General features: G+C 37.6%; 1 protein-coding gene across 1 annotated transcript; it reads right to left on the bottom strand.

The window, feature by feature from the left end:
• Positions 1-957: 957 nt before the first annotated feature.
• GABRA6 (gamma-aminobutyric acid type A receptor subunit alpha6) lies at positions 958-26,001 on the bottom strand. Its single transcript, XM_075057059.1, has 10 exons — positions 25,964-26,001; positions 25,530-25,648; positions 25,123-25,190; positions 23,573-23,793; positions 23,384-23,466; positions 22,632-22,775; positions 22,048-22,200; positions 17,379-17,638; positions 5,917-6,177; positions 958-1,008 (listed from the first exon to the last, which is right to left on the bottom strand). The coding sequence occupies exons 1-10, from the start codon at positions 25,999-26,001 to the stop codon at positions 958-960; spliced, it is 1,398 nt and encodes a 465-aa protein (XP_074913160.1).
• Positions 26,002-26,862: the final 861 nt, after the last annotated feature.

The following is a 26,862-nucleotide window of genomic DNA, read 5'->3' as shown; positions in this document are numbered from 1 at the left end:
TGCTGGCAGTACTTTGCGTCTGGAAAAAAGTTCTAGTGAGTATGCTACAGGCAGTTCAGTAGAATCAGCTGATAAAATGCAGCTTGTTCCCTAGCTAGGTATTCAAGACTTGCTTCCAGGAAGTTCCCTAGAGCTGGAGGCTTACATTGAGCTTGATGGGTAGCTGCATCTCTCTGTCTATTCAGCTTTAGACCTTGGAAACTCCCTCATATCTCAGTCCTGCATTTCTAGATCCTGCCAAGAAATTGCTTGTAATTAGTCTGGTTGTACTTTCATGGTCATTCTCAACCAAAAGAATTACAGTATCATAACTAACCAGCTAAAGTATGTAAAAAATAGTTTCTATTTCCTTTTTTCTTGTATCTTGTTCTTTATAAATATTATCTCAAATTAAAGGGGATGCAAATGAAATTAAAGAAAATCAGAATACATAATTCATCTTTTCTATGAAAGGGTTATGAAAACATGATGGGATTGCACCTCCCTTTCATAGGATTTCTTAACATTGTTTTGGGTCAATTTCAAGCGCTCCAAACCAGTGCAGCTCCTAACCTTTCACTGAAACCATGCCAAGTTTATACCAGTTCAGAATCAGGCTTATTTTAGCAATCCTCATTGTATTTTAAAAAAATAATCCTGTTATTGATGTTTTATATCAATGTAAACATTCAGTTGTTTATATCAGAATTAGAACAAATGCACATTCTTTGACAATTGAACAAAATAATTTAACAAGAACTTTTATAGTAGAATAAATGTAAGAAATCTTAAGAAAGTATTGTTAGAACCCTGTGCAGTTTCTATCTTTTTGATTTGTCCAGACTTTGTTTCCAGGTGATGTCCAATATAAATATTCCCTGTTTGAAAATTGAGAGCACCTGTGGATAGACAAATCCTTTGAAGTCACTTCAACCCTACACGACCTTCAGTGATTTCTTTGAAACCTTGAGCTGTTCTTCAGTTGGACTGATGGTCATTTCGAAGATGCATTGCAGTAGGTTCAAAAAACTGGAAGAAAAGTTTAGAGAGAAGTTTAAGCTATGGGTTGTTAACAACTAAGTTAACGAACAAAACCCACCTGATTTCTAACTGTCTCAGCAGACTCAAAATAGAACTGCACTACAAGGGAGAATCCTCTTAGAATTTGATGTTCATTACCTGGATCATCAAAGCTCAACTGTAAGTATGTATGGCAATGACTGTTTTCTCCTGAACTTTATTTTTCCAGTGTCTAAACTGAAACATGATGTTAACAATACACACTGCAAGTTTTATGAATATTAACATACTGAAGCTAAATAATTTTCCAGTTTTTATTTCTTTCTGTTATTGTTTCTTCCTATGTGACATCGTTAACATCTCATCTTCTCCTTCAACTTGTTACGTAACTCTTTTTCTCCTATCATATTATGTTCTCTGTGTCCAAGTAATATCCAGGATTCAGCACATTCAGTGGCTTTGTACCTTCCTCTGCTCCCAAATGTAAAAGCTGGCCTCTGCTTCTTTTTCTGCAGTTTATCATCAAAACTTTTAACATCATATCCTTCTTTAGTTTGATTCATTCCATCATTCTGTGTTTCATTACATTAAAAACTGTAATACAATGTTACATATAAAAACTAAGACAGGTTACTTTAGAAAGAAGATGTATAAGAACATGTGAGAACAGCATATGCTTGTGAATGATATGGCAAAGGTAGGCTAAGTACTTGTATTCTTCTCATTAAAAGGGCACTCTTTGCATTTTAAATCAAGCAAATTTTAAAATAAACTAAGCATGCAATTCACCTACCAAGGTCACTGTCATAAATTAGTATTCAGCTCAAGGACTTAGCAAGATTTAAAATGAAAAACAAAGCCAAAAAATGCTGTATGACAAAATAAAAAGCTAGGACAACTTCTTCTCATTTGTCAGATAGGTTTGTTCTCCTTTCAAGAACTTCTCTATTTGGCTAATCTAGACAAATGTGTATTGTTTGTTACTGTATAGAGCTTTTTGTGGATGGCAGATATTACTGTATTCAACAGAAGAACATGCACCATAGAAACATGCTTGTTCCATTTTGCATGTATAAATCATGGGGATGTCACATCTTCAAACCTTCCATCTAAATTAATTACAAACTGACCTTACGTAGTGAGAGAGTAAGTCCTCGTAGAGTAAATTTAATGCTTTATTTTTTTCATATTATAAATGGCACAGTGATATGGCTATAGTTAAGCATCTGTCAGCATTACAGTTATAAAACCTTTTGAGAGAAAGAGGGGCTTATCATACAAGTATCAGTATTTTCTGTGGTCCAAAAACTGGGATCTGTTATTTCAGCTGGGGATTCTTTCATATACATATTTTCAAGCACCTCCTTTTTTCTACTTTGATGTTGTCCTTTGGTTATATTAGGTTCTAACAACATGCTGTCTAGCAAAATGCAGGCAGAGAACTACATTAGCTTCACTTCTATACTTCTACCAATATAACTGTTGTCCTGCAATGCTATTGCTACTCCACAATGCAAACCAGTTTACACTGAAATATCTTTTATGTATCAGGTTGCATGGTGGATGGCGGCTACTGAATAAGAATGTTTTCCCACTTGTTCCAATAGAGGACAGAATCATTTATTTAAATATTAAGGCCAGAAGATAATTTTATCCCGATCCACGTATAGAAATCACTCAGTTGAAGCACTTAATTTCAACTTGGAATTTTTTTTTCCTTTTTTTTTTTTCATTTTTTCATTCAGAGAATGCTGCCATTTTGCTTAGATACGTAGCAAAAGATTAATTTTACAATTAAAGTTTGCTACTAAACTTCCTAGTTTGCTGAGCTGGACTTGATTCTTTATAAATGGAAGTACAAGTACAGAGTTCAGTCTAAGATACTCTTGCTATCTGCCCAATCCTGGCTGCTCTGAAAAAGAATATTCAAATGTTTAAAGGCATACATTTTATTAGAAACACCTTCTTCATTATACAAACTTCCAAATCCTAAAATTTCTCTGTAATTAATATACTCTTAGTTTACATGTATAGTAAAAGAAAGGGTGATTAACCTGAAGTCTTCCAAAAAGAAAATGACTAAATGGACAGGAAAGAAAAAGGTACTCCAAGGAGCACTTTGGAAAGTACTCAGGCCCCAAGGTTCTTTTAAGTATTATCAGATACAATACACAAGAATGACTTCTTCATTTCTGTAACATATGGCCCATTACTTAAGAAAACTGCTTAGTAGTGCACAGAAATACTACCAAACAGCTTAGGAGAGCGCTCCTCATTTCATGCAACTCTATGTCATTACATTAACAAGGCTGCTCATTCTAGCCGATGCTCTGAATCCAGAACATGAAGTAAAAAACAATTCTTGCACTTCCTTCCAAGTCAAAGGAAGAGTCTGGCCAGTAGAAAAATACCTTTGATTCCAGTGCTAATAGCCTGCCTTTACAAACAGATTCATGAAATGCTTCTTGATTTATTCCATATGCACCATCCAAAGACAGTACATAGCTGTTCGGTTTAGGAATCTCCACAATGACAAACCTTGGTGAATAATGTTCTGCACTTCAAACTACACTAATCAAAACCCTAGAAAGCTGCACTACAAGAACTTGTGCACAGGAAAATTGGTTATTTCAATGAACTGATTAGTTGGGGTTTTTTTCCCATTTTGTTTTTTAAACAAAAGCCAAATGAACTCAGAGTAACAACTCAAAAAACAGAAGCTAATATACCTGAAATACTGCACAATGTGTACTTCTAAAAGAAATTAAATTTCTTAACTGAATAATACTGTACCAATATTTAATCTTTTGGGCCGGAGCCTGTGATTGAGTTGAACTGGCCTTGAAGCATTGCCATGCTTTGCTCACCTAACTTTTGTATCTCCTCTGCTTGAACGGAAAGGCTTATATATTTTTAACATATTTTTAAAGCAAAAACAATCCTGGATTTCATTGAAAGTAATAACTGGTAAAGTGATAAAACATATCGAATGAGAAACCTAGCAATGTATATCACAATCATTATTATTTACAACTGAGTACACAAAGAGGAAAATGTAAATTAAGAAGAAGAGCTTGATCAACATTTTACGTAACTGTTTACCAGCTGTCAATACTGTTCTGTTTTATAAAACTTGCTGTTGGATTTCTGTCATTCTATAAGGCTACTACAGAATAATTTCTGAGTTTGTGAGTTTGCAAAAGTGGCATTTAAAAAATATTTATAGTCAGCATGATGTCCTAGACTTTAGAAGTATTTTAAAAGCCTAGTTCTAATATAACTATTAATATGCAAGGTTCAGTGTAAATATTTCATCACTACCAAGGGAAATGGCAACTATGTTCCAAATATTTCTAGATCCAAAATGTGAATAGTTGAATGAAATCATTGGAGTTATGGCAAGCTACACAAGCTGAGGAACTGGCCTCTAAACAGAAGCTGTAATGATTATACATGAGCTTTTTTGATACTTCCCTTCTCTGATTGAGACAAGTAATTTGCACACATAGTCAATATTTTAATAGCAGGATCAGTAACTCTGGCACAAATGTTAAATTTAGCATTGGGCAGATTTTGAGTGGCCAGGAGTTAGCAGCTGTGACCTCTTGAGAGAGACATCTGCAGGAACATTTGTAAGAGATAGTGCCTCCTATCTTCCTGCCCTCCTGATTTCATATAAGCTGCTTGGCAGCACACTCCGTCTTTGAGAGACAGCATTTTCCAGATCATACTAGTAGTAAAAATTCAGCAAAATTAGGGGCTAGTAGCCTCTGCTTCAAGCAGAGGCAAGATGCCACCAATCAGCTGATCAGCACTGTCTTGTTACTTTGAACTGCAACATCTCTTGGCTGTCCATGAGATTTCCTTTGGCCGGCTTTACCTCTAATCTAGGAAATAAAGGTAAAATCTGCTCACCACTCATACCAGATTGCCAGCCTCTGTTTTTATTGATGTAGGGACTTTGTGCATTCAGTACTATCTAAATACCATCATTATCTCTCTAGCTGTCCTAAATAAAGCTAAATGTACCAATCATAGTGACTGCAATATACAGTGAGATTCAAAAACGCTATGGCAACAAGGCAAATGAATATATTTTTTACTGAGGAAATGGGACACCATTAGCTGTATTTAGGCAAAAGGGAAAAATTAGAGAATTAAAGCATTAAAGACTTAAAGTTTAATGACTAATCACTGACTGATTATTCTAGACATGCTCAATTTGCAGGGCACACATCTCTTCTGGACCTCATGGATATCTAGAGACATGATCAGTCTCTGCCTGATTCAAACAAACGTAAGCAAAGAATTTAGCAGCTTTATCTGCATAAAACAGTTCAGCTATGTGAAAAAACAGGAAAAACCAGTGTTAAAATGTATAAAAACAGGGACTCCTGATTCACAAACTGTATACTGCAGTTGTCAATTCTTCACACTACGGATAAATGTTTAGAATGAATAAGAAAGTTTTTTTGGGGAGACTGTTATCTTATTACCTCACTGAGCAAACCTTAGGAGATATTACAGTTCTTATCTCCTTCAGTGCATTGCTTCAACAGATAATTCTACCATTCCTTACTGCAGATAGGAAGATTAAGAAATGGAAGATTTAAGATTAGTTTGTTTGCTGAGAATGGCGTCATACGTTGTCTTACACAATGTGTTCTGCACAGTGCAACAAGGCATAGAGATAAGTGTTTACATTTCTCATCTTCAAATAGCCTTTCTGCCTTGTACTGAGTGCCACTACTACTGGAAGCCACAGCTGATTATTTTTAGAGAAAGCTATTACCAGTAACTTTCCTCAGAAAGGGCTGATTAACTGGAGTTGCAAGAGTAAATGAACAATTAAAATAATATTGGTCAAGTAAACATATTACATATTATAAGCAAGTATTCAGAAATTCTACCACTCACTTCCATAGTGTCTTTTGAAAGATAAACGACCCAGTATACCAGGTTGAATCCTGCAAATGCCACTGGGAAGAGGATCCTAGAATACTGGTCTATTTTACTTGTGCCTCCAATAGGTGGTAGTGGCGGTGGGGCTGGTGGAGGAACAGATGCTGTTTGACACTGAGATGCACTATTTGATATTATGCTGGCTTCAGGAGACTGATCTGCCTGAGATGTTACGGAGTTTACTCGCTTCTTCAGGTTACAGTTGGAGTCAGAATGCTGTGAAGGAAAAAAGAAAAAAGGAGAAAAAAAAAAGGGTGATTTTTGGATACAGAACCCTAGGTTTTGTGATCATTAGGCTTCTCTCCACCTTTTTACTCAACTTTCTGATTTTATTGCTGCTTCTCTGCTATAGAGCAACCTAAGGAAATCACAGAAATAATGCAAATATACAGAGGCACATTTGTGGCCTTAAAGCTTTGCTGCAAAGACATAAAAGTGTATGTGCTTTCCATATTTTTAACATGCTAATAAACAGAAGCTAAAAGAGAGAAAGAAAAAGAAAAGATTGAGCTAAAAAGAAAATAAAATAAGTTAATGGTGTATCTAAATTGCAATATATTGGTATGACTGAAGTTTATGTAGATACGAATCAAGTTTAAGCAAAATAGCACATACGGGCTGACTCAAGTGCAGTCTTCACTGTGTGAACCCATTGATGAGTTCTGGTAAACACTCACTGAATGGAGTCAAGCTGTCACACTCTTATTAGTCCCCAAACTAGCTGCTGATGAACTAGAAAAGTGCTGCACAAAAAGAAATAGACTAACTTTACAGGTGCTGAAGACAGGAATGCTAAATTTTCCTGTAGTTTTTTCTAGGATGAAATTTCATTCTCAAATATCTCTCATGATTCCCACAGCAGTTTCATGTATACTACTGAAGACAAATACTTATCCTAACTGTAATGGGACTATTTTTACTTTCATTTATGGTAAAATGAAACCACATTATTCCTCTATTTTGTGCAATCTTCATAGCCAGGTCCAATTACTCTTCAGAAAGCTGTATGAAAACTCTTAAAATTTAGCCAGACCTCAGGAACATTTAGAGTTTACCTCTTAGTTGCTAGGCTGTCATGTATATTCATTATGTACACCTGTTTTATTTGTGGCCAAGTTGCCATTTTTTTACTTTTGTAAGAGTAGAAGTAATAGATTTCTTCCTTGCAGCAATGGCTTAGGAATAGGACCTACCACAGGCTCTAAGCCTGCTCTAATGGATATCAGATACCCACTTTCACAGTAGTATCAAATGGGAGGAAATTTTCAAAAATCTTGCTGCTACTGCCACTACCCAGGACTACCATTAGTAATGTCAATGCATGGCAGCAGCCATAAGATTCGTCTGATAGCTGAGAAAATACAGAATAGTGCCTAGAGTGTCAAGTTGGTTTTTATTTTTTTGATATGAAGTACTCAAGTTTTCTGTTAATAGGGAGCAATAGAAATACCTTTGACTCTAAAAAGCAATGCTAACATACAACATTTTAGTTGAGTCTAAAGCTTTATCAGTAAAGGACTGCAAAACTTATTTCCAGATTATGGATGAAAAATCTTGTGCACAAAATTGCACAACATACGCAGCTATGCTTGGGTTTGAATAAGCAACTTTTTTGGTCAGCAGAACTAGATGGCTGAATGCCTGAAGCTGATGAGGAAGTTAGACAATGTAAACAACTTACAATACAACAGCATATATATCTATTGTAAAACAGAACAGTAACATTTGAATGGTTTTAAGGTAGCTAAATTCTGTTAGATATGCAATTTCCAAAGTCATTCTTTGGGAATGATTTAGTGACAATCATTCACTTAAATGTAGCACACTGTCAGCATTTTGGGGATTTATCTTGCGGGATTTCTATGTATGGAAACAGATTTTAGTCAATTAGATAAATGACTGGGTCGTTAAAAGGAAAAGAAGCATTTGCTGAAATACACTGCCTATATTTGTACTTGGTACACAATTTCTAGATAAAAGACTAGCCTAACACCTGGTATCTCATGTATAACTTCAAACAGAGTTATAACAGGAATTATGCTTTTAGTGGTCAGTGTCACTGCCAGAGTATCAGAACAAGTGACATTGCTACAACATGATGCCAGGTTCTGCTCATGGATGAACGGACTGGTATCCAGCTGAAATTAGGGAGAGATGGAGTCCTCACAGCTGATTTTAGTCTAAGTAAAAGGTAGAGAGAACAACATCTTATTGGCAAAAAAAAAAAAAAGGAAGAAAAAAAGTTCTTTTCCTGTATATGTACCTCTTTTATCTATTGCTCTTTTTCTTTCCCTCCAACCCATCAACACTTCCAACTTGTCATGTTTTGAATGGTTATTAAATGGCATTCATGTTCTGGGGCTGTGCGTATCTGGAACGTAGATGTTTGTTTTTGTATTTTCCAGTAACACAGCAAGCAAAAGATTTAAATGGAGGGTGATCTACAGATGTGTCACAGAAACAGAAAGAGGGTTATCCATGTCTACTTGCACTAATCATAATAATAATAATCCCACTCTATAAACAGACTGACTGACAGAGCCTGGGCTACTGCTTTGATTCAAGTTGCTCTTCAGTTTTGCTTGTATGCCCTGCTTTGAACTGAATTGTAGAAGTCGTAAGCTAGCTTGTTTTTCACTTTACTGCAAGATAGCTTAACCTTTTGTTGAGAATGAGTGGCTCCTAAATATATAAGTGCTAAGATGAATCTTAGCCCTTTTTATATGCAGTGTTCTGGTATAAGGTGGGTCAAATTCTGCTCTGGATCATTCAAGCATGAATCGGGAGTTATTGTACTGAGGTGATGGAGTTAATAGTAGGCAGAACAGATGTAGCATAATGTCTGTGGCTGATGTTCAGTACTGAACATATTTAGAATGTAGAGGTATTAAAATCATTGTGATCATCTGAATAGGCACTTGGAAAAGTGTAATCCTGGTTGTTATTTTATTTATAATATTTATTAAATCTCATTCCTATAGAAGGAGAATTGCTATAGAAGGAGGATTATCTCAATGTGATTTCATCTGAAGTTGGGGACAGGAAGATCTGGAGTCAGTATGTATCCTCAGAACTTGAGGAATACACTAACTAACTTGATTATGCTCCCATTTTGGGGCCAGTTTAGGTCCATTTCTATCAATGGAGTGATATTAATAACTTCTCATGACCTAAAATAGCCTATTCCAATATTCAGGAAGGACCAGTGCATTTTACTGTTTCAGTAAAGCCACAGTTTTTTTGTCATGCTCTTTACCTGCTGAGGAGGTGGTTTAGAGTTGATATAAATCATTAAGAAATTCCCCAAGTAGTTCTTTACACTGTCTTTAACACCCTCGTGTGCCCATACAGCAAGTCGGGGTGAGGACTATTTTCTTGTATAGCACTAGCCAGGATATGGAATTCTAAGTCCAGATTTATCTCAGATGTGTAATGAAGATGTTTCTCAGTGTGGTAGCTGACTGTAGACCAGACTTGCTGCCCCAGAACCACAACTCATGTTTTTCATTGGAATTCATTGCTAAACTAAAAGGAGGAGGCGGTGAGAGGAAACCATATAGTTTCTTATTACAGTTGAGTTCTGAACAGCAGCTTACAGTCATTTGTCTACTATATTTAGATTTAACTTTTCCTTTTGACAGATTACCTACAATGACATCATCGTGAAACTTTAGCAAAACACGGACAGAAAACAGGGATGAATAGCCTATTTTGCGTAGTTCACACAGCCAATCACTCAAATAGTAAGGATTGTTTTACAAGTAGCAAGAGCAACAAGAAGAAGCCTGAGGCATGGCACACTGTGTCATAATGAAATTAAGATTTCTGTTAAGTTACTGAATCCTGATTCAGAGGAGTCCTCTTGCACTCATGTGGAATGTTAGTCCCATCAGGCAATTAAACTTGTCACTACGTATGACTACCCAGTGACACAGAAGAGATTGCAAGATCACTTTTTAACGTGAGATACCATAGAACTGGACTAGACATTGACTGGTATGTCTATGAGCTATTAAAGTACAGTCTGGCTTCTGCAGCTCAGCTCTCTGATCCCCCAGAAAGCTCACAAAGCAGACTCGTCTATAAAGGTGCTGCTCTCACAACTCTCATCAGCAGCATTAGAATTTGCTTATGCTCAGAATATCTCAGGAGGCTCTCAGCCAATTGCTTGCCTTCCAGATTTAAAAAAATACAGCACATATAACCTTAGAGTAAACAGAATTCTTTGTATGCTTTTTCTGATTTTTATATGGATGCTAACTGTGATTTATGAATGTGCTTTGGTTTTATGTTTCTTTTCCTCAAGAGATTTCTGCAATTCGTATCTGTAAAATTCTCTACTGTTCTCTGTTCCTTTGTACTGCAAATACATACTCTCACTATCAGTTTTGTTTATGACCAAGCAGTAATATGGGTATCTTATGTATGCACTCCGATTCTGGCTAACTTTAAACGAGTTCATATCTGTATGGCCTTACTTCTCTCTCTTTTACTCACTTATGTCCATTCTTCCTGCAGGCAATGCAGAGGTTCATGAGAATAAACTCTAAATGTTTAGACAAAAAATGTGTTATTCCTCCTTTTCTTTATAATTTATTGGATTAAAGATATTGAACTTTGTTGAGATCACAAAACACACAAAAAAAACCCAGAAACAACAAAAAAAACTAGGACCAAAACTCAATGTCTGTACAAGGCAGAATACTAAATTAAATATATAACATTTTCCCTGCCCATCTCATTAGTAGATACAGTTTGAGTAATTTCTATCATTCATATTATACACATAAAATCACATGCTAGTGACTTAGCTCCCAAAGAGGGAGTTAAGCATAGTTTAGTGCCTACATTCGACACTATGATCTGTAAAAACTCTGCTTAGCTACTGAACAACCCATATGCAGCACCTTGGAGCAGGAAAAGTTCACCACATTATGTAAGACCTCCTGGTGGGGATGCACTAAGGTACCTCAGTCTTTACAGTCCTGGCAGTTTAAGTATCCATCTCTTGCCAGAGGTTCATTATAACCTACAATTTAGACATTTCTTTGCATATCTCATCTGTGGGATCTGATTCAAAAAATGTTTATTGCTAACATCTATAAACAGTGTTCTGCATAATTAAAAGCTGAATATAGTTTGGAAGTCATTAACAGTCCTAACTTCAGGCATCTCTTTAGGAATTCTAAGTTTCCTTTCCTAGAAATATTATGAGGAATAACATGCAAATTTGTTTTCTTTGTGCTTTATCCTAGTAAAAGGGTTAAATCACTTGGGTTAAATGACTCACTTGGAGCATGGGAAAGCCATGTTCAAATTCTTTCTTGACCTTCAGGGATTGAAATTTACCTCTCTCAAAATACAGCCTAACCATCAGGTGAAGGTGGTTAGGGGGAGAGGCTGTTACCTTATTACTTCAAAGCTGTTTTACTTTGCATGGAACATCTAAAGAGCCATTAGAGGCAGAAAGCATAACTTTGAAAAATATACCATGCCCATTGTATTAAAATTGCTGTCATATAAAACAGGTAAGCACTAAGAAGAGCAGAGACTGGAACCCTAGTCATTCTCTTTTCAATGTGAATGTACTGTAGTAGAGTCTCTTCCTAACATTTATATGTAGCATATCAGAAAAATCATGTAATTAGCACAGAGCCTCTGTCAAAATACGTGTTTATGTTAAACAGATTAAAATGTTCAAAGTCACATTCAGTGTCAGTCCAGAACAATCCCTGTCTCTACATTTACTTTGCTACATTTTTGCAGTGTATAGAAACTACTTCTTTGAGTGTCTAAATGAGACAGAATTACACAAACAGCACTAGAGAGGCTTGTTAAGGTTTTTTTTCTAAAATTTAACTTGATTTTGTTCTCACTGCCCCCCTGCAAAAAAGTTACTGGGATTAGACTTCAATGTTGAACAAAAAAATGTCTAACTCCAATTCATCTTGAATTTTTCTATTTTGGTGTATGACATCAGCTACATCTAAACCTTCCTTACTGCCCTTCATTGGCTTTGTCAGTCAAATATTTAACTCAGGCAGAACCAAATAATCAGCATCTACTTTCCTTGCTGAGATAACAAAAAGTCAATATAGTTGAAAGTTGTCTGTTTTTAATAGTCTACTTGATAATTTGCAATTGTGGAGGAGCAGGGAGGTCTCCCTAATTCGACTGAAAGTGCTGTGTTCTCAGTCAAGACTTTAATGCATGTAGCTGTTTCCAGGATGATCTCATGAAGGGTTGTTGATAATCCAAATAGAAGTGCTCTCCTTTCAGTTACACTAGGATACTCATTAAACATACCAAATATATTCTGACATAATTACAGAAAACTAAATCTTCTATACTGAAGTGACATATGGCTGCTCTGCAGTTGGGCAGGGTTGTTAAAGAGAATGAGAATCCTTTTCTGCCCAAACCATGTTATTTTGAAACACAGGGACAAGGTTATTTGTAGGGAGAAGGAAGGTCTCCCAGTTGTATTTCACTGCTCTGTGCTGTTTTCTGTTAAAAAAACAGGTCTTTTAGAACATAACTGTAATCAAGCTACCACCCTGTAACAATCTTTTGTATTCTACATGTAGTCTCACATGGAAAGGATGTCTTTTGACCCATGGCATGTATTCCCTATCTCACAGAGCATTAGTTCAACTGGTGCACTCCAGACAGTGTCACCAATTTCCCTTCCCCTGCAAATTCCAGTATTGGGATATTCCTGGATAAAGGAAGCCATAATGATGAAACAATATGTTTGATATAGAAAATACACATTTGAAATGGATTAAAAAGCTAACTGCCATAATATTTTTTTATATATATGTATATATATAGCATTTGGTTTTGACATGCTAGAACAAGCTTGGTCACCATGTGAATAAAAACAGGTTTCTGTCAGGGTCCAGATGACTACTCAGCTTGTTGCCATTGTATTTTGGAGTGGAACACCCATACTTCTGTATTTCACACAGGGATTGCCTGCAGCTGACAAAGAGAGCAAGCCAAATTCTGCTCTCAGTTAACTGAGGTAAATAGAGTGGCTTTCCTGGAACCAGAACAGGCATGCTGGGCTGTCATCAGTTAACTGAGCACACAGTCAGACCATTGTCTCTCTTACTGAAACCAGTGTAGTCCAATGACTTGAGCAGAGTTTTTCCTACTTTTATTAGTAAGTAGAGCAGAATTTGGTCTTCTGCCATCTTTCTTTTCCGAGTGTACAGGTTTTTCGGCTACAATATAAAAAACCATGAGAAAAAGATTTGTTCATTTGAATAAAGCAAGATTTTAAATAACATTAACTACACTGAAGGGAGAAGAAGGCTTTTTGATAGGATTTTGAAGATTTTTGATTTTCTTTTTTTAAGGAAACACAGTTAATTTGGAATTAAAAAAAGGAATATATTCTGTAAATACATTTATCTTGATGAGTTTAGGCCCTCACTCAAGCAGCAAAAGCTTCTAACTGGCTGTTTTATAACTCCTTTGAATTTTCATTTACACCAAAACTGTCTCCCAGGGCTTCTCCTATGCAAAGCAGGAGAATGTATCTCCTGTCATACAGAAAGTACTAGTTCAGCCAGCCTAAGGGTATTCCCACCACAATGTTCTTTAGCCACTCTTCAGGCAATTTAAGATAATAGATTATTAAAAACATATAGTCTATGTTGTTACTCTTAATGTTGCTACTGGTAGCAGAGTTCCATTGCCAGTTGTATAGCCATGAAAATTTTCAAGGAAGTACATCTCACTTCTTCACTTTTATTTTTATAAATGGACTCCAAAAAATAAGTAAACCTTTACAATCTTCAGAAATTTTCTCAATGTAAAAACACCATCTGACTTCTATAAATGCAGAAGACAGTAAGCATTTTTGACACACTGTTCCACTACTCTTCGTCCTATACCTGCTCTTTCCTATAGCTAAAATTCTGACAACTTTCCTGCACTTAAACATCACAAATAAAAATACGAGCATTACAAGTGGATGAAAAACTTTACTATCCTCTAAAAGAGCAAAAAGAAATAAAAAAAATAATCACAGATTAGAAAAGACAAGGTACCAAAGCCCAGGGTATGACAGAAGGGAAAGATTTTAATTATTTTTTTAAAATCAAATAAACTATACAGTTAAAAAACATTTTAATGTATAAGACGTGGATTCTAATACTAGTGAATTAGAAAACATTTTAAGAAGATAGATGGACTAAATGGGGAGAAAAGGCAAAAAGAAGAGCAGGAGAGGTAAGATAAATTACGCAAGGGGTAAAGAATAAGAATTGGGCATTGTAACAACCAAAAAAGAAAAATCTGGGAAGAAAAGTGATGAAAGAATTTAGAGGCAAACAAATGGAACAAGTTGGGGGGTATGGGGCAACAAAGGGGAAATCAGGATCTCAGAAACAGCTCCTAAATCTACATTGAGTGTTATGCTGTGTGCCTTATTTAAACATAACTGCCCTAAGACCATTAATGTAGCTGTAGAAGTACAAAGCTCAGTAGAGGATGATAATCCTGAGGAAATGGTCATATACTCACGCAATCAGCCTGTGCTAACTACACTGTTAGCATTCAAATTAGCTAGTTCAGGTCTGTTTCAGCTGAAATTATATCACTGACTGCAGTACATCCATCTATGTGACAGCACACAAAAGTTCTTTCCCTCTTACCTTCACCACACAAAAAAAAGAAAGAAAAGAAAAAAGAAAAAGAAAAGCTTCTTAAAATCTGTTATCCTGTAATTACTGCTTTTTCCCAGCATGCCTTTCTGGAATGGGACCTTTTAAATCCAACAGTTAATTTTTCTAGAAGCCATTTTGACTACATCATCTTTCCTTCAACTGTAAAGTACCCTTCATTTTTATGATCTCATTGATTTTGCTTTTTCTATTACTGCAGAGGTGCGTTCTCATAGAGAACTGGTCCTGTGAGAAAAAAGTAGTGGACTTACAGGACATGTTACTGTCTTGGATAATATGAGCTTTGAACAAGATCAGGACTACTGAATTTTGTGGACACTGTGGGCTGTTTTAGAGACCGAGTTTACCTTGGGACCTTGAAATTATGGGGTTTACTACTCTTCTAAATCTGGATATTGTTAGCTAGTTGTAAACAATTGTCTTGAGGAAGTGACTGCTGTGTGCTTCCCAGATGGTAATTTTATTCCTAGATGCTTATTTTTTGCTCATTTTTCCTTGGAAAAGCAAACAAGTAAATATTTACAAAATGAGGAAGGTGTGTCTTCAGTTTGGCTCTGTGCTTGTTTGTGGCTGAAGCCATTGATAAGAAATTTGAAGTCTTTTAATTTCTTTTTCTTTTATTAATTTTTACAACAGCAATTTTGTAGTTTGTGTTTAGCTTGGTCTGCAATGATACAGGCACCATGTAAATCTCACCCACGAGTACTGGAGGAGCCACAATCATCAGGAATATGTTCTAGTATATCTGGGCATATGCAGAGGGTTATTCTTTGAAACAGTTGTCTTCTAGAGATTGGGGAAGGGAGGGTGATGGAGGTGGCTTTGTAGCACCTGCTGTGAATTCACCAGCAGTAGCACGTGCAGAGTAGGCCAAACTGTTTTCATATCACTCAGCAGGGACTTCAATGAAAAAAAGGTAGCTTTTTTTTTTTTTTTTCTCCTTCTTGGAAACCTCCCTATGATTAACTCAAACTTGAATAAGGAAGTGCATGTGTAGGAAAGATCAGAGCTGTTGTTCCTCTTCGTTATATAGCAGCTATCAATATTTTCTTAATGCTACAGAAAGCCAAGTGATCTCTTTGGCTTTTTTTCTGACAGCTTGCCCTCAAAAAAAAAGCCAACAAAAGAATAAAAATGAAGCTTTAGTACATTTTAAAGTTCCTTCAGTCTTAACAGTATTTTTCTTATTTTATGCTATTTTACTGTTTCAATGTTCTGGTCATTCAGTCCAGAGTACATCTCAGTCAAATACCATGATATTGGGAAAGGGGGAAGTATGCCCTAAATATTGGCAAATGCATGCTTTTTTTCCCTCTCACTGTTTTTTGTAAGGTTTAAATATAATTATAAAAGTTTACTAGTTAAAATAAATGTAGATATGAACATTGCAAATATTGCCAAAACTAAATCAGCCTTTCTGCTGTCATGTCAAAATCAGTGCGAGATTCTGCAAACATTTGCTTCCAAGCTCCTTTTAATTTTTTTGCACTTTCTTTTGTATTTTCTTTATATAACTGTGGTTTAAAAAAAAAAAGGCTAGTTCTGAGTGGTTCTGAGTGGAAATGTATAAAGATCTGCTTCTTTTTGCGTTTATATATTTAGTGAAAATAAAATGCATTTCTTCATTTTATTATATCTTGCAGTGTCTTCAGTTTTTTTCAATATTAATAAAAATTATAAGCAAAATACAATATAGCTTACAAGCACAATGCTTCCTAATTGAAGTGAAGAACATTTGTTGATTAGTTCCAATGAGCACCAGTAACAAGATGCTGTGGAGCTTTGGTTCACTATTACATGGAACTTATCAATTATGAACTTAACGTTTTTAATGTACCTAAATGTTGTAATTTTAACTGCTGTTTACAAATAAATGTGGAAAAATTACTATATGGTGGGTAAGATGTTGCCCTGATATTCAAAAGCTCTTAGATTGACTTCCTTATTCAACTACAGACTCAAAGGTTTTGCAGAAGATCATTCAAATTCTGTTATTCCTCTCAAAATGGGAAATGTGGTGGTAGTAAAACTGATCTTGAAAACAGGAGGGCTATAGTGATAAATATATTAACATATGCTGTGAGACAGTATTCATTACTTAGCCCGAGATGTAAGGAATAATATTTACAGGCAATTCTGACATAGTTTTTTGATACTAGAAAGCCTTCCTGTCTTTCACATGTACCAAAATCTATCCTTAATCTTTACACTTTTTCCCCAAGCTTCCACCAACACAGATTTTTATGAAAGTAACAGATGCCAAGTTTATGTAAAGGCTAATTCCTCATCTTCCAGATGACCCACTTATGGTATGTACCAGTGTACTACAGTGATCCCATAATCATCTGGCCAATGCACATGTTCATTCCGTTGTACAGTGCCCTACAAATTCTGCAGACTTACTGAGAGAACCACAGCTGCCTGACCACACTGCCTACAGCATTGCTCAAGAGAAGTACTATGGGTAACAGTCTAATGGCTTTCCTTAAATATCTTACCAAATAAACATCTCTCTAGTAAATCATACCTCAAATTTAAGTAAACAGTATGAATAAATGAAGTCTTTTCATTTTCTGAAATAAGAACAATGTCTTCGATAAATAGGCATGATCTGGTTACATAATCTGTTTCAGGTTAAGATCACTTTAATATTGTTTTTCATTCACTACTTCAGCTGCCTCTTCCTATATGATGCTTATTATCAGAAAAGCAAGCAATTACCGAGACAATCTCGTCCTCTGCCGGTACAGTTGCTGCTGATAGTGCTGCTGCCAGTGCTGCTGCCCTGGCTGCCTTCCTCATTGCTCTCTGAGTCTGAAGATTGGTAAAGTAGTTGACAGCTGCAAATTCAATAAGTGCAGAGAAGACAAAGGCAAAGCACACAGCTATGAACCAATCCATGGCGGTAGCATAGGACACCTTGGGCAAAGAATGGCGTGCACTGATGCTTAAAGTGGTCATTGTTAGAACTGTAGTGATTCCTTGAAAATAAAAGAAAGAAAATGGGGGTATTAGAATTTTGCTTCAACCCTGCTACTCTTAAATTCATATATTAAAAATAAAACAACTCCTTTTTGGTTTTAGCTGTCATCCTGTGTACCAGCTAACCAACAAGACCGCTGAGTCATTTGTATTCTTAAATAATTCATGTATACTGGCTTCAGTATCTAAAAGCTCTGAACAAACTTCCTTAACACATTGAGCAGAGTGAAAGTTAAGATAACTATATACCACATGGTGCAGCTTCTTAGAATTGTGATAAACATGGGTAAAACAAAATTCAGGCTGAAACCATGAGAGACACTTTACTTGAGGGGTTAGTATGTAGAATGTTTGGCAGAAATCTAGATTAACATACTGTCATTTCCAAACAGTGATCCTCTCTTTCTCCTGTTGTTGCACAAGTCAGATCATGGCTCACAGAACCCTCACTGAATCAATGGAATTGTGCATTAAAATCAGTGGTAGGCTATAATCCAAATATTTCAAGTAATAAGAGTTTGGTCCTCTGTGCTGTTGACTTTAATCACTGGATACAGTCTTTAAGATTCACTAACAGTATCTTGACTTGAAAGGGCTCATAGTTACAAATATGGAAGGACAGAAAAGCTACTTCTCGAGAGCTGGTTATGTATTTTCACATAACAAATCTGGTCATGTAGCTTATGGGCTCCATAGTGTTCTTCATGTGAATTCATTAATTTATTCTTTCTGGTTTGGACTGTACAGCGTTAATAATGTAGGAAACATACTTACTTCCCACTGCTGCCTGATACAAGCAAAAAGTGCAAGCACAAACTCATTCATTAACATACAAGCCTCTGTGACTCATGTTTACTTATAACTATGCCTGCTAGAATGTGAAAACTGCAGGTATTTAAAGACAGGAAGGTGGAGAATACCCTTTTCTGCTTTTTTCTGCAGTTAGGAAAGGGTAGGTGGGAAAGTAAAAGATGTTATAATGACATGATGATGAATCAATATGCTATGAATGATGCTCAGTGGAAAGGATGCAGTGTCATTGCATACTGCAGCACCAAGACAGGGTGACTTGATTATTTTCAGAGTTTTTTTGCAACTCTTTCACATGATGTAGCTTGCCAGCTGTCTGAGGTTAACTACATCCCAATGTCATTACTTAACATGTTTTAATGAAATGCAAATAGGAGATGGTATAAAAGTATGTAGGATCTCTACTTCTCCCAAACATGCCAGACTCATTTTATAATATGAATACAAATATGCTGAGATATATTTCAATTTCAAAGGTCCAGAATGAACTTTTCAATATGATGTGTGATTACATTAGAATCTGTCCATGTGCTAGTTAGTAATAAAAATGATATATTCTGTGTCTGAATAAAAACTTACTGCAGCAGGAATTTAAACTTAGGAATAGGACTCCTGTTCTATTACAGATATAGATAAGACTTCTCTCAATGTGGAGTGAATATTGATGAAATGCTCTGCACTGTGGAAAACTACTTTATCAAACTGAATGCCAAATTACAGTTGGTAAACTGTGTAACTGATGATTGTTTACCCTTGTCTTTCTACTTTGAACACTTCTTGATAAGTTTTGAAGAATCTGTTACATAATGGAAAGACTGAAATATGTTATCTTTTCTTATTAAAAATGAAACAACAAAAAAACCCAAACACCTTTCCCTATCTGAGATTTTTATTATAAATAAAGTTTAATGACTAGATATTAATTTAAAATTTCCAGGGTGACCTGCTAGGAAGGTAGAAGCTGACTACTATCTTTCTGCAAAATAACTGATAAACATTTTGCCAAAAATAAAAGATTAGATAAAGGCACATAAAAATGTGAAATAATAGCCATTGCTATATGGATTCAGAGCATACTTAAAATTAGGCCTCCAATAACCATATTTCTTATTCTAAGTAATTTCTGATAATGCCATCCTTCAGAAAACTTCACACATATATACATATATACGTATATGCATATCTACGTACACAGCTCCACATAAAATAACGAATTCATAGTAGCAATCTGCTGTTCTTTCCAATGACACAATTATAAAGAACGCCAAGAGCGCCTCTTCAAGTATTTCTGTCTCCCCTTTTTCACTTGCAGGTCTGTAAAGAATAGGTGCTTATGACCATTAATTTATCTTCGCAAAATGTTCAGACTATTTATTGTATTATTACCTGCAAAGGATAACTGGCATCCATATTGGAGGTAGAGTTGCTAAATGAATTTGTTCTGAGAAGCTGTTTTGGGCACACCATTGTTATTCTTCCACTATTAATTTCTCTTCTCTCAAACTTACAGTTTGGGAACTTCAAAGTATAAGTAAAAATTTATAATTCAAGTATTTGCATTATGATGCAGAAAGGAGACTAACTTCTCTGTTTTAAACCTTCTCCATTTTAAAACTTTTCTTTTTTATTGGGGCCTGAAAGGTTTTTTTTGTCATAAGGACTTTGCCCTCTTTTCCTTAGATGAAGGTATTCAGAATCCATGGGAATTTGAATTAGTAAGGACTATAAATTGAGGCTGCGCCTGGGAGAAGTAAGAATAGAATAAGGATTTAAATATTCTTTTAAAACACCAACATGACTAATTTTCCACAATACTGAGAAAAGTGTCTATTTTACTATTTTCATAAAATATTTTCTGTTTCTAATTCTATATTTACTCCAGGGTTTGGATCTCTATGTATTTATTACTGAATCAGCTAAAGACTTATTTGCACATTACTTCAAGCATATAGAATTGACTTCCACTGCCCACTAGGTAGCAAATATGTTTTACTCCAAATGTAGAAGATATAACTGTATAGTCCAGAGATGCAACATAAAGCCAAATCAGGTAGCATCATATTTGGTATACAAACCTCCTATATATATTTTATGCTTCAATTGCAATAAGCATCCTTGAAAATCTATTGCCTGATATTTTAATATTTTTAAACACTTAAATAAATCCCTATTGCCAGAAAATAATACTTGTAAGTGTTTAATGATGCCAAACTGTATCCCAATTCCCAATGGGGATTTCAAGAACAAAAGTGGCAATCTTCCTTCAGAGGCACTTGAGGAAGTTGTGTTCACTTAGCACTCCTAAAAGTTTGCAATGCTTTTATGAATACCATTCCATGCAGGTAGGAAATGTCAATTGACTGAAATCAAATCATACAAATTCTGTACCCTCCTAACTACAATTATAGACTCAGTTTGAATTATAAGACTTGCAGCATTTATGCTTAGGGAACATATAACTGCCTTTCTGTTACTGAAGACAAGTCTCACAAAGGGAATTTTTTTATAGAAATACTGGGATAAGAGAAGATAGATAGGGTTGCAAAACATGTATGTATGGGTAGTGGATTCATGAAGTTTTTGACAAGTTTTATTATTTTCACTTAGTATTTTTATGATTGTTTTTCCAGAAACAACAATTCAGTGCAAATTTACCCCTTAACAATGAGTGCAGTTTCAGAGCTTATCAATATTGAAGCAGGAGGTGTGTGTCAATTTTAATAGCAGAGCACACACTAAAAATTAAGGAGACAAAACTCACAGCTTTGGGAGCATTAATACAAACCACTGGAAAGAAAAAAGGGCCCTGCCGTGCCATATGGACACACGTTTCACATTACAGCTCTGACCTGTGCTAGGGACAGGATTCATCTCACCTAACTTTATCCATCTAAAGTCCTTGCTAGTTGTTTAGGTACCTTTGTAGACAAGGGGAAGAGAGCACTTCAGAATGAGTGCTAGGTGAGGTACCTTATGTCAGATGAGATTAATTCCATCCCATATGATTTTTTTTTTAAAGCTTTAACGCAGATTGGTTTCACAAAAGAATAAATCAATAGAAAAATTCCTCTTTAAAAAATGGAGAGGTTGACATTTACTCTGAAACTGTCCCTTCCTGCACACAACAAAATACTCAGGGGAGTAAAAACATCACAAACAAGTCTGCTTAACCAAACATTCTGAGTAAAGAATTTCAATTCTCATGGGCAGATTGAATATTACTTCCTTTAATTTTAGTATTTACATTTGTTCACTGAAACCTACTAGCTGTCTTTTCCAATCCCCACTGGATTACAGTAGCTGTTTGATGCAATGGATTCAATACAGTGAATGAAGTAAATGATAAAAGAACAAAACATGAATACCAGCCACGGTTCTTGCTGGAACAGATTCTTTGTTGATCCAAAACACAACTTGAGACAGGACTACAGTCATGATGCATGGAATGTATGTCTGAATGAGATAGTAGCCTATTTTCCTTTGAAGATGGAAATAGAGCAGCTGAAGTGAATATTCGCCTAAAACAAACAAGCAATGAAAGTAATGAATGAATGGTATATGTGATGCTGAGCTGTTCAAAGACCATAATGCGGCATACCAAAAACTGTTCTGGCTGGAACAGACTCCTTGTTAATCCAGAAAGACACCTGAGAAAGAATGACTGTCATAATGCATGGAGTATATATCTGTATCATGAAGTAGCCCATCTTCCTTTGCAAGTGGAAATAAACTGTCATGATTACATATTCACCTGTTAAGAGACAAGTACGTCAGCATTATTTTGGCAACATACGAGTAAACATATTCACTTAAACCCAACTTACTCTGTTCTGACGAAAGCACTTACAGGCCTCCTAGTGCGTAGTAAAAATAAGCTGATTAAAAATAGGTAAAGTGACCTTATGGAAACAGAGGAGAATAATATTCATTTTATGTATTGTTTTTACTGGGGCAGGGAGACGGGGAATTCTCAAGAATTGCATGAAAAATTGTATGCTTAAAGGGACTGTATTGAAAAGCTATCTTTCAAGAGACAATGGTTAGATTCTTTCCAAGGATTTTAGATTTTAAAATGGCAAAAGATAATTAAACTAATTTGATTCTATATGAAAAAAACCTGTAATTTATTTTAAAGATGTGTTTGATAATGTCAATAGTTCCCACATGGCTACCACATCTTACCTGTGTTAGATTTAATTGTTTCACTAGATACAGTTTGTCCTATGAGGTCATACTGGAGGAGACTGGAAGACTCCTGTGGTACTTCTACTGAATGCAGGGGTCCTTTTTTCCATGTATAAATTATTTCACTTTTTGGATAAGCATCTGAGTTACAGAGGGAAAAATTACTATTATTAATTATGTAATTTATAAGCAATTGAAAAAATAAGTAGCATGATCCCTTTTGTGGTGCAAATACCCACAGAAACATGCATTCTGCTCCAGCAAGTTCCTAAGCTCATTAATGACAAAATGCAAAAAACCCCAATAAAAGAATGGTTGAGTTGGGACCTGTTAGGCACTAGCTTTTGTTTCTGAACTTGCTATAAAACACCTACATTGATTACCACACATCAACTAAATATTTTCAAAATGGATTACCACAGATCAACTAAATATTTGCAAAACTAGAAGTAATATAGTAAATGTACCACAGCTTTTATAACTTGTTGAAGGACCCACTTTGACTACTAGATGTGTAAGAATAATAAACAATAAAATATGCTTCAACTGTCACCCTTCAGTGAATAAATCCGTGTCCTTATGAATGGTCTGAGTCTCAGAGGAGAAAGTAAGATTCTAGTATAAAAAATATAATAAAAAATTTCAGCTATGTCATTAAGTAGTGTCCTAGGATCTCACTTCTGATCTTCTCACATACATGTAGACCAAATGTATTACTATAAAAAACTGAAAGATACAGAAAAACTTACAGCTTCCAAACTTCAATGGACAAGCATGTCCATCCATAGGGAAGTTCACCAACCGCATAGGACAATCAGCATTAATGGTTAGTCTAGAATACATTATAGTAGATGACAATGAAAAAAAATGATATGCAGGAACACTGCTGAAAGAATCAAAAATAAAGGTCAGCCAAAAGCAGAAGAATAGGCTCTCACCTCATTGTGTAAAGAATAGTTCCATTCTGCATAATTCTGAAAAGTTTGTTAGGAGTTGTCATATTATGAGCAATCGATTTTTTCCCATTTCTAAAAAATGTATCTGGTGTCCAAATTTTACTGACCATTAAATTGTTCAATCTCAAAATTTCAGTTGGCCCACTAAACTTCAACCTCTCATCAGTCCACGTCTGCCGAAAGAAGACATCCATTGTGTACTCCTATGGAAAATAAATAGGTGGTTGATTTATGGGGAGGGCAGCAGTCCCAAGTTGCTGTATAAACAGTAACTCCATGAAAGTACCTAACGCACACGTCAATGGCATTTCATTTACTGCTTAAACACTTAATCCTATTACCATTAAGTAGTTACTAAAAAAAAAAGTAGTCTATGAAAACATATCCTATTTTCTTATTATTTAAAGAATAGTTACAAATTAATCAGTGAACACAGAATTTGACACAAGTAAGGCAAAAAACCTCATTGCCCTGTCAGAGATAATAATTTAATTCAAAGTGACTGAGGTCTAAGGAAATACAAATGTCTAATTTAGCATCCTTTCAAAGTGCAAAAACAAACTATCAATGTTTAATTGCCAGGAACAAAAAGACATGCTCAGTGCCTCTTTTGCAGCTTACTTTGGATATTCACAAAGAAAGGACTGATGTGGGTGAGTCACATCACAGTAGGATTACGGTGTCAAGTTAATATTAATGTAAGTTATTTTTCTTAAGGATTCTTAGTAATATTCTCACAAATCTTCAGAATGATTTCTCTACACAAGTTGCTTAGGAAATGGAGATAAACCTTGACCGGAGGCAAATTCTGTAAGAAGGCAAGGTTATGCCTTATCTTAGATTGACTGATGAAGAGAGGCAGAAAAACTTTTGGTTGTATCTTGGGGCGCACAGTTCCTTGCCTGCAAACTGGACTGCAGGCTCAGGTGAGCAGGTATTGGAGGAAGTGTACCAGGGCAAAAATAGTGATCAAAGTCAATTTCCAGAATGAGAACAGCAATGGTATCCTCACCCTGATGGCTTAACATCTTCCTGGGGCTGCTGCTGTAATTGATGGAGCTCACCCAAGTCCGCAGCTACCCGAATTTGGGGGCACCCAGCACGACAAGCGGTAGCTGTCTCATAAATGGCACAGTTCCCCTGCAGCTGCCCATTAGGTTGTCTCCTACCACGCAGCCTTCCTGCAAACCTATGTGTTGGGCCACTGATGCTTACAATCCTCTTAACGAAGTTAAAGAGGCATCTTTAACCTCCCATCCGTGCCCTCACCCCAGGCTAGCATTGCCCTCTGTGCCCAGCCTAGGGCTTGGGCCAGGAGCAGCCCTGGGCCAGGGGCAGCCCTGGGCCAGGGGCTGCCCCGGCTGACTCTGCTGGGGAAATAGCTATATGCAGCTCCAGCCAAACAGCTCTGCTGGGCCCTAGAGATTGTCAAAAAGATTAAGCCTCGTAATCTGCTTTAATGACGGTCAACTCGGATGCCACCGTAATGAATCCCAGGAAAGGAGAGCAAGGGTGGCAAGCTGGGCCCTTACCATCTCCACGTCGGACACCGGCCCAAAGCTGGTCACGTAGATGTCCGTTTTGACTTCTGTCACGGCCCCTGCGGGACACGGAGACGAGCTGGGAGCGGAGCGGGCTCAGGGCCGGCGGGGCGCGGCTCCCCGCGGCGGGTTCCCTCGGGGCCGCGGTGCGAGCGCAGCACCGCCACCGCCCCGCAAGAGCCGGCGGGCTGGGGGCCGGCGGGCACGGGAAACTTTCCTCCTCCGCCGTCCGCCTCTCGGGTTTCACCGCCTCCCTCCCGCCGCGTCCGGGGCGGGACCCTCCTCCCCGCGCCCGCTGAGGCGAGCCCCTCCACCGGCAGCCAGAGAGCTCCCGCTCGCCTTCCCTCACCGAGCCGCGTGCTCTCACGCTCCCCGAGGGGACGGGAGTTTCCCTCTACCTCCAAATCCCGGCCGGAGCCTGTTGTCGTAGCCGTCCAACAGCTTGTCGAGGATCCGAGTGATGTTTTCCGAGTAGAGGTCCCCCCCGTCGCCCTGGCCCCCCAGCGCCTTCTCTATGCTGCGAGGAGATGCGGGTCCCGCCGTCAGCCCCCTCGCCTCAGCCCTCGCGCCCCCGTGCCCGCGCCTCAGCCCTCCCGCCGGACTCGCGCCCCCGTCCCCGCGCCTCAGCCCTCGCGCCGGACTCGCGCCCCCGTCCCCTCGCCTCAGCCCTCCCGCCGGACTCCCGCCTGTGGAGGAACCGGCCCCCGGGGGAGAGCGGAGGAGGGAAGAGGGCCCGGCCCCCCCTCGCCGGCTCCTCCGGGCTGCGGCGGGGCTCGAGGGAGCCTTTGGGGGCCGGTGGGGCTAGGGGCCGGCGGGGGGGGAGCTCACTCACCTCACAGCGATGCACGCCCAGGCGATGAGCAGAGCCATGCCTCAGGTACGTGCGAGGACGCGCAGGTGCCCTCAGACCCGTCAACTGGAGCAAGCGTCGGTGCTCATCCTTCCTTCCCCTCTTGGCCAGGGGCTCCGCCGGGTGAGGAGATCGGAGAGTCCGGCCGGCTCACCCCCTTCCCCGTGGTCCTCGGCAGCCCTCTGCCCGCGGTGGGGAGGCGGGGGCTGTCTGTGGCCCTGTGTGTCCTTTGGATTCGCCACCGCCGTTCAGCCTCATCCGACTGTTCCAGGGGAGGAATTAGGGTTTGAAGGGACGGTGCGCGGTCGGAGAGCAGTGACAATAATCGAATAAGGCATTAGGGGAGATTAAAAGGAAGAAATCCACTGCTAGTTTTGGCATGGAATTAGCAGGGACCCGTTAGGAAATCTGGAAAAGCGCTGGCATCTTGCTGATAGAGATTATGTTAGAAATGGCCTCAGCTTTTATTATGTTTATGGTTCACAGGGAGATTATTATGCAGCTTCTGCATCATTAGAACTTTGAAAAAAAACACCCAACCAAAACCAAACAAACCCTACAGTTTTCAATTTTCTGGGTTTTTTGACCTTTCTCAACAGATTTCCTCACGATCAGTCCTTCAAAACTGTATAGAGGGTTTGACTATCTAAACATGTTAATATACGAACATTGAACTGTAAAAGTTGGTACTGGTTCAGGTTTTTGGATTTTTTATTTTTTTTTTTAATACTAAGCTGTTTTGGAGGGTTACATACACAGATTTCACTCGGACTTTAAACCAGGGCATTACTAGGACTTTTGTTAGAATCGGAGCTCCTTACTTTTAAACCACTGGGATTGTATATCGTTACTAATTTTGTCCTGATAAGTACTGACTGGAT

This window comes from Buteo buteo, chromosome 24 (assembly GCF_964188355.1).
Source record: "Buteo buteo chromosome 24, bButBut1.hap1.1, whole genome shotgun sequence".
Classification (NCBI taxonomy): Eukaryota; Metazoa; Chordata; class Aves; order Accipitriformes; family Accipitridae; genus Buteo; species Buteo buteo.
This window is presented reverse-complemented; position numbering and strand designations above follow the sequence as displayed.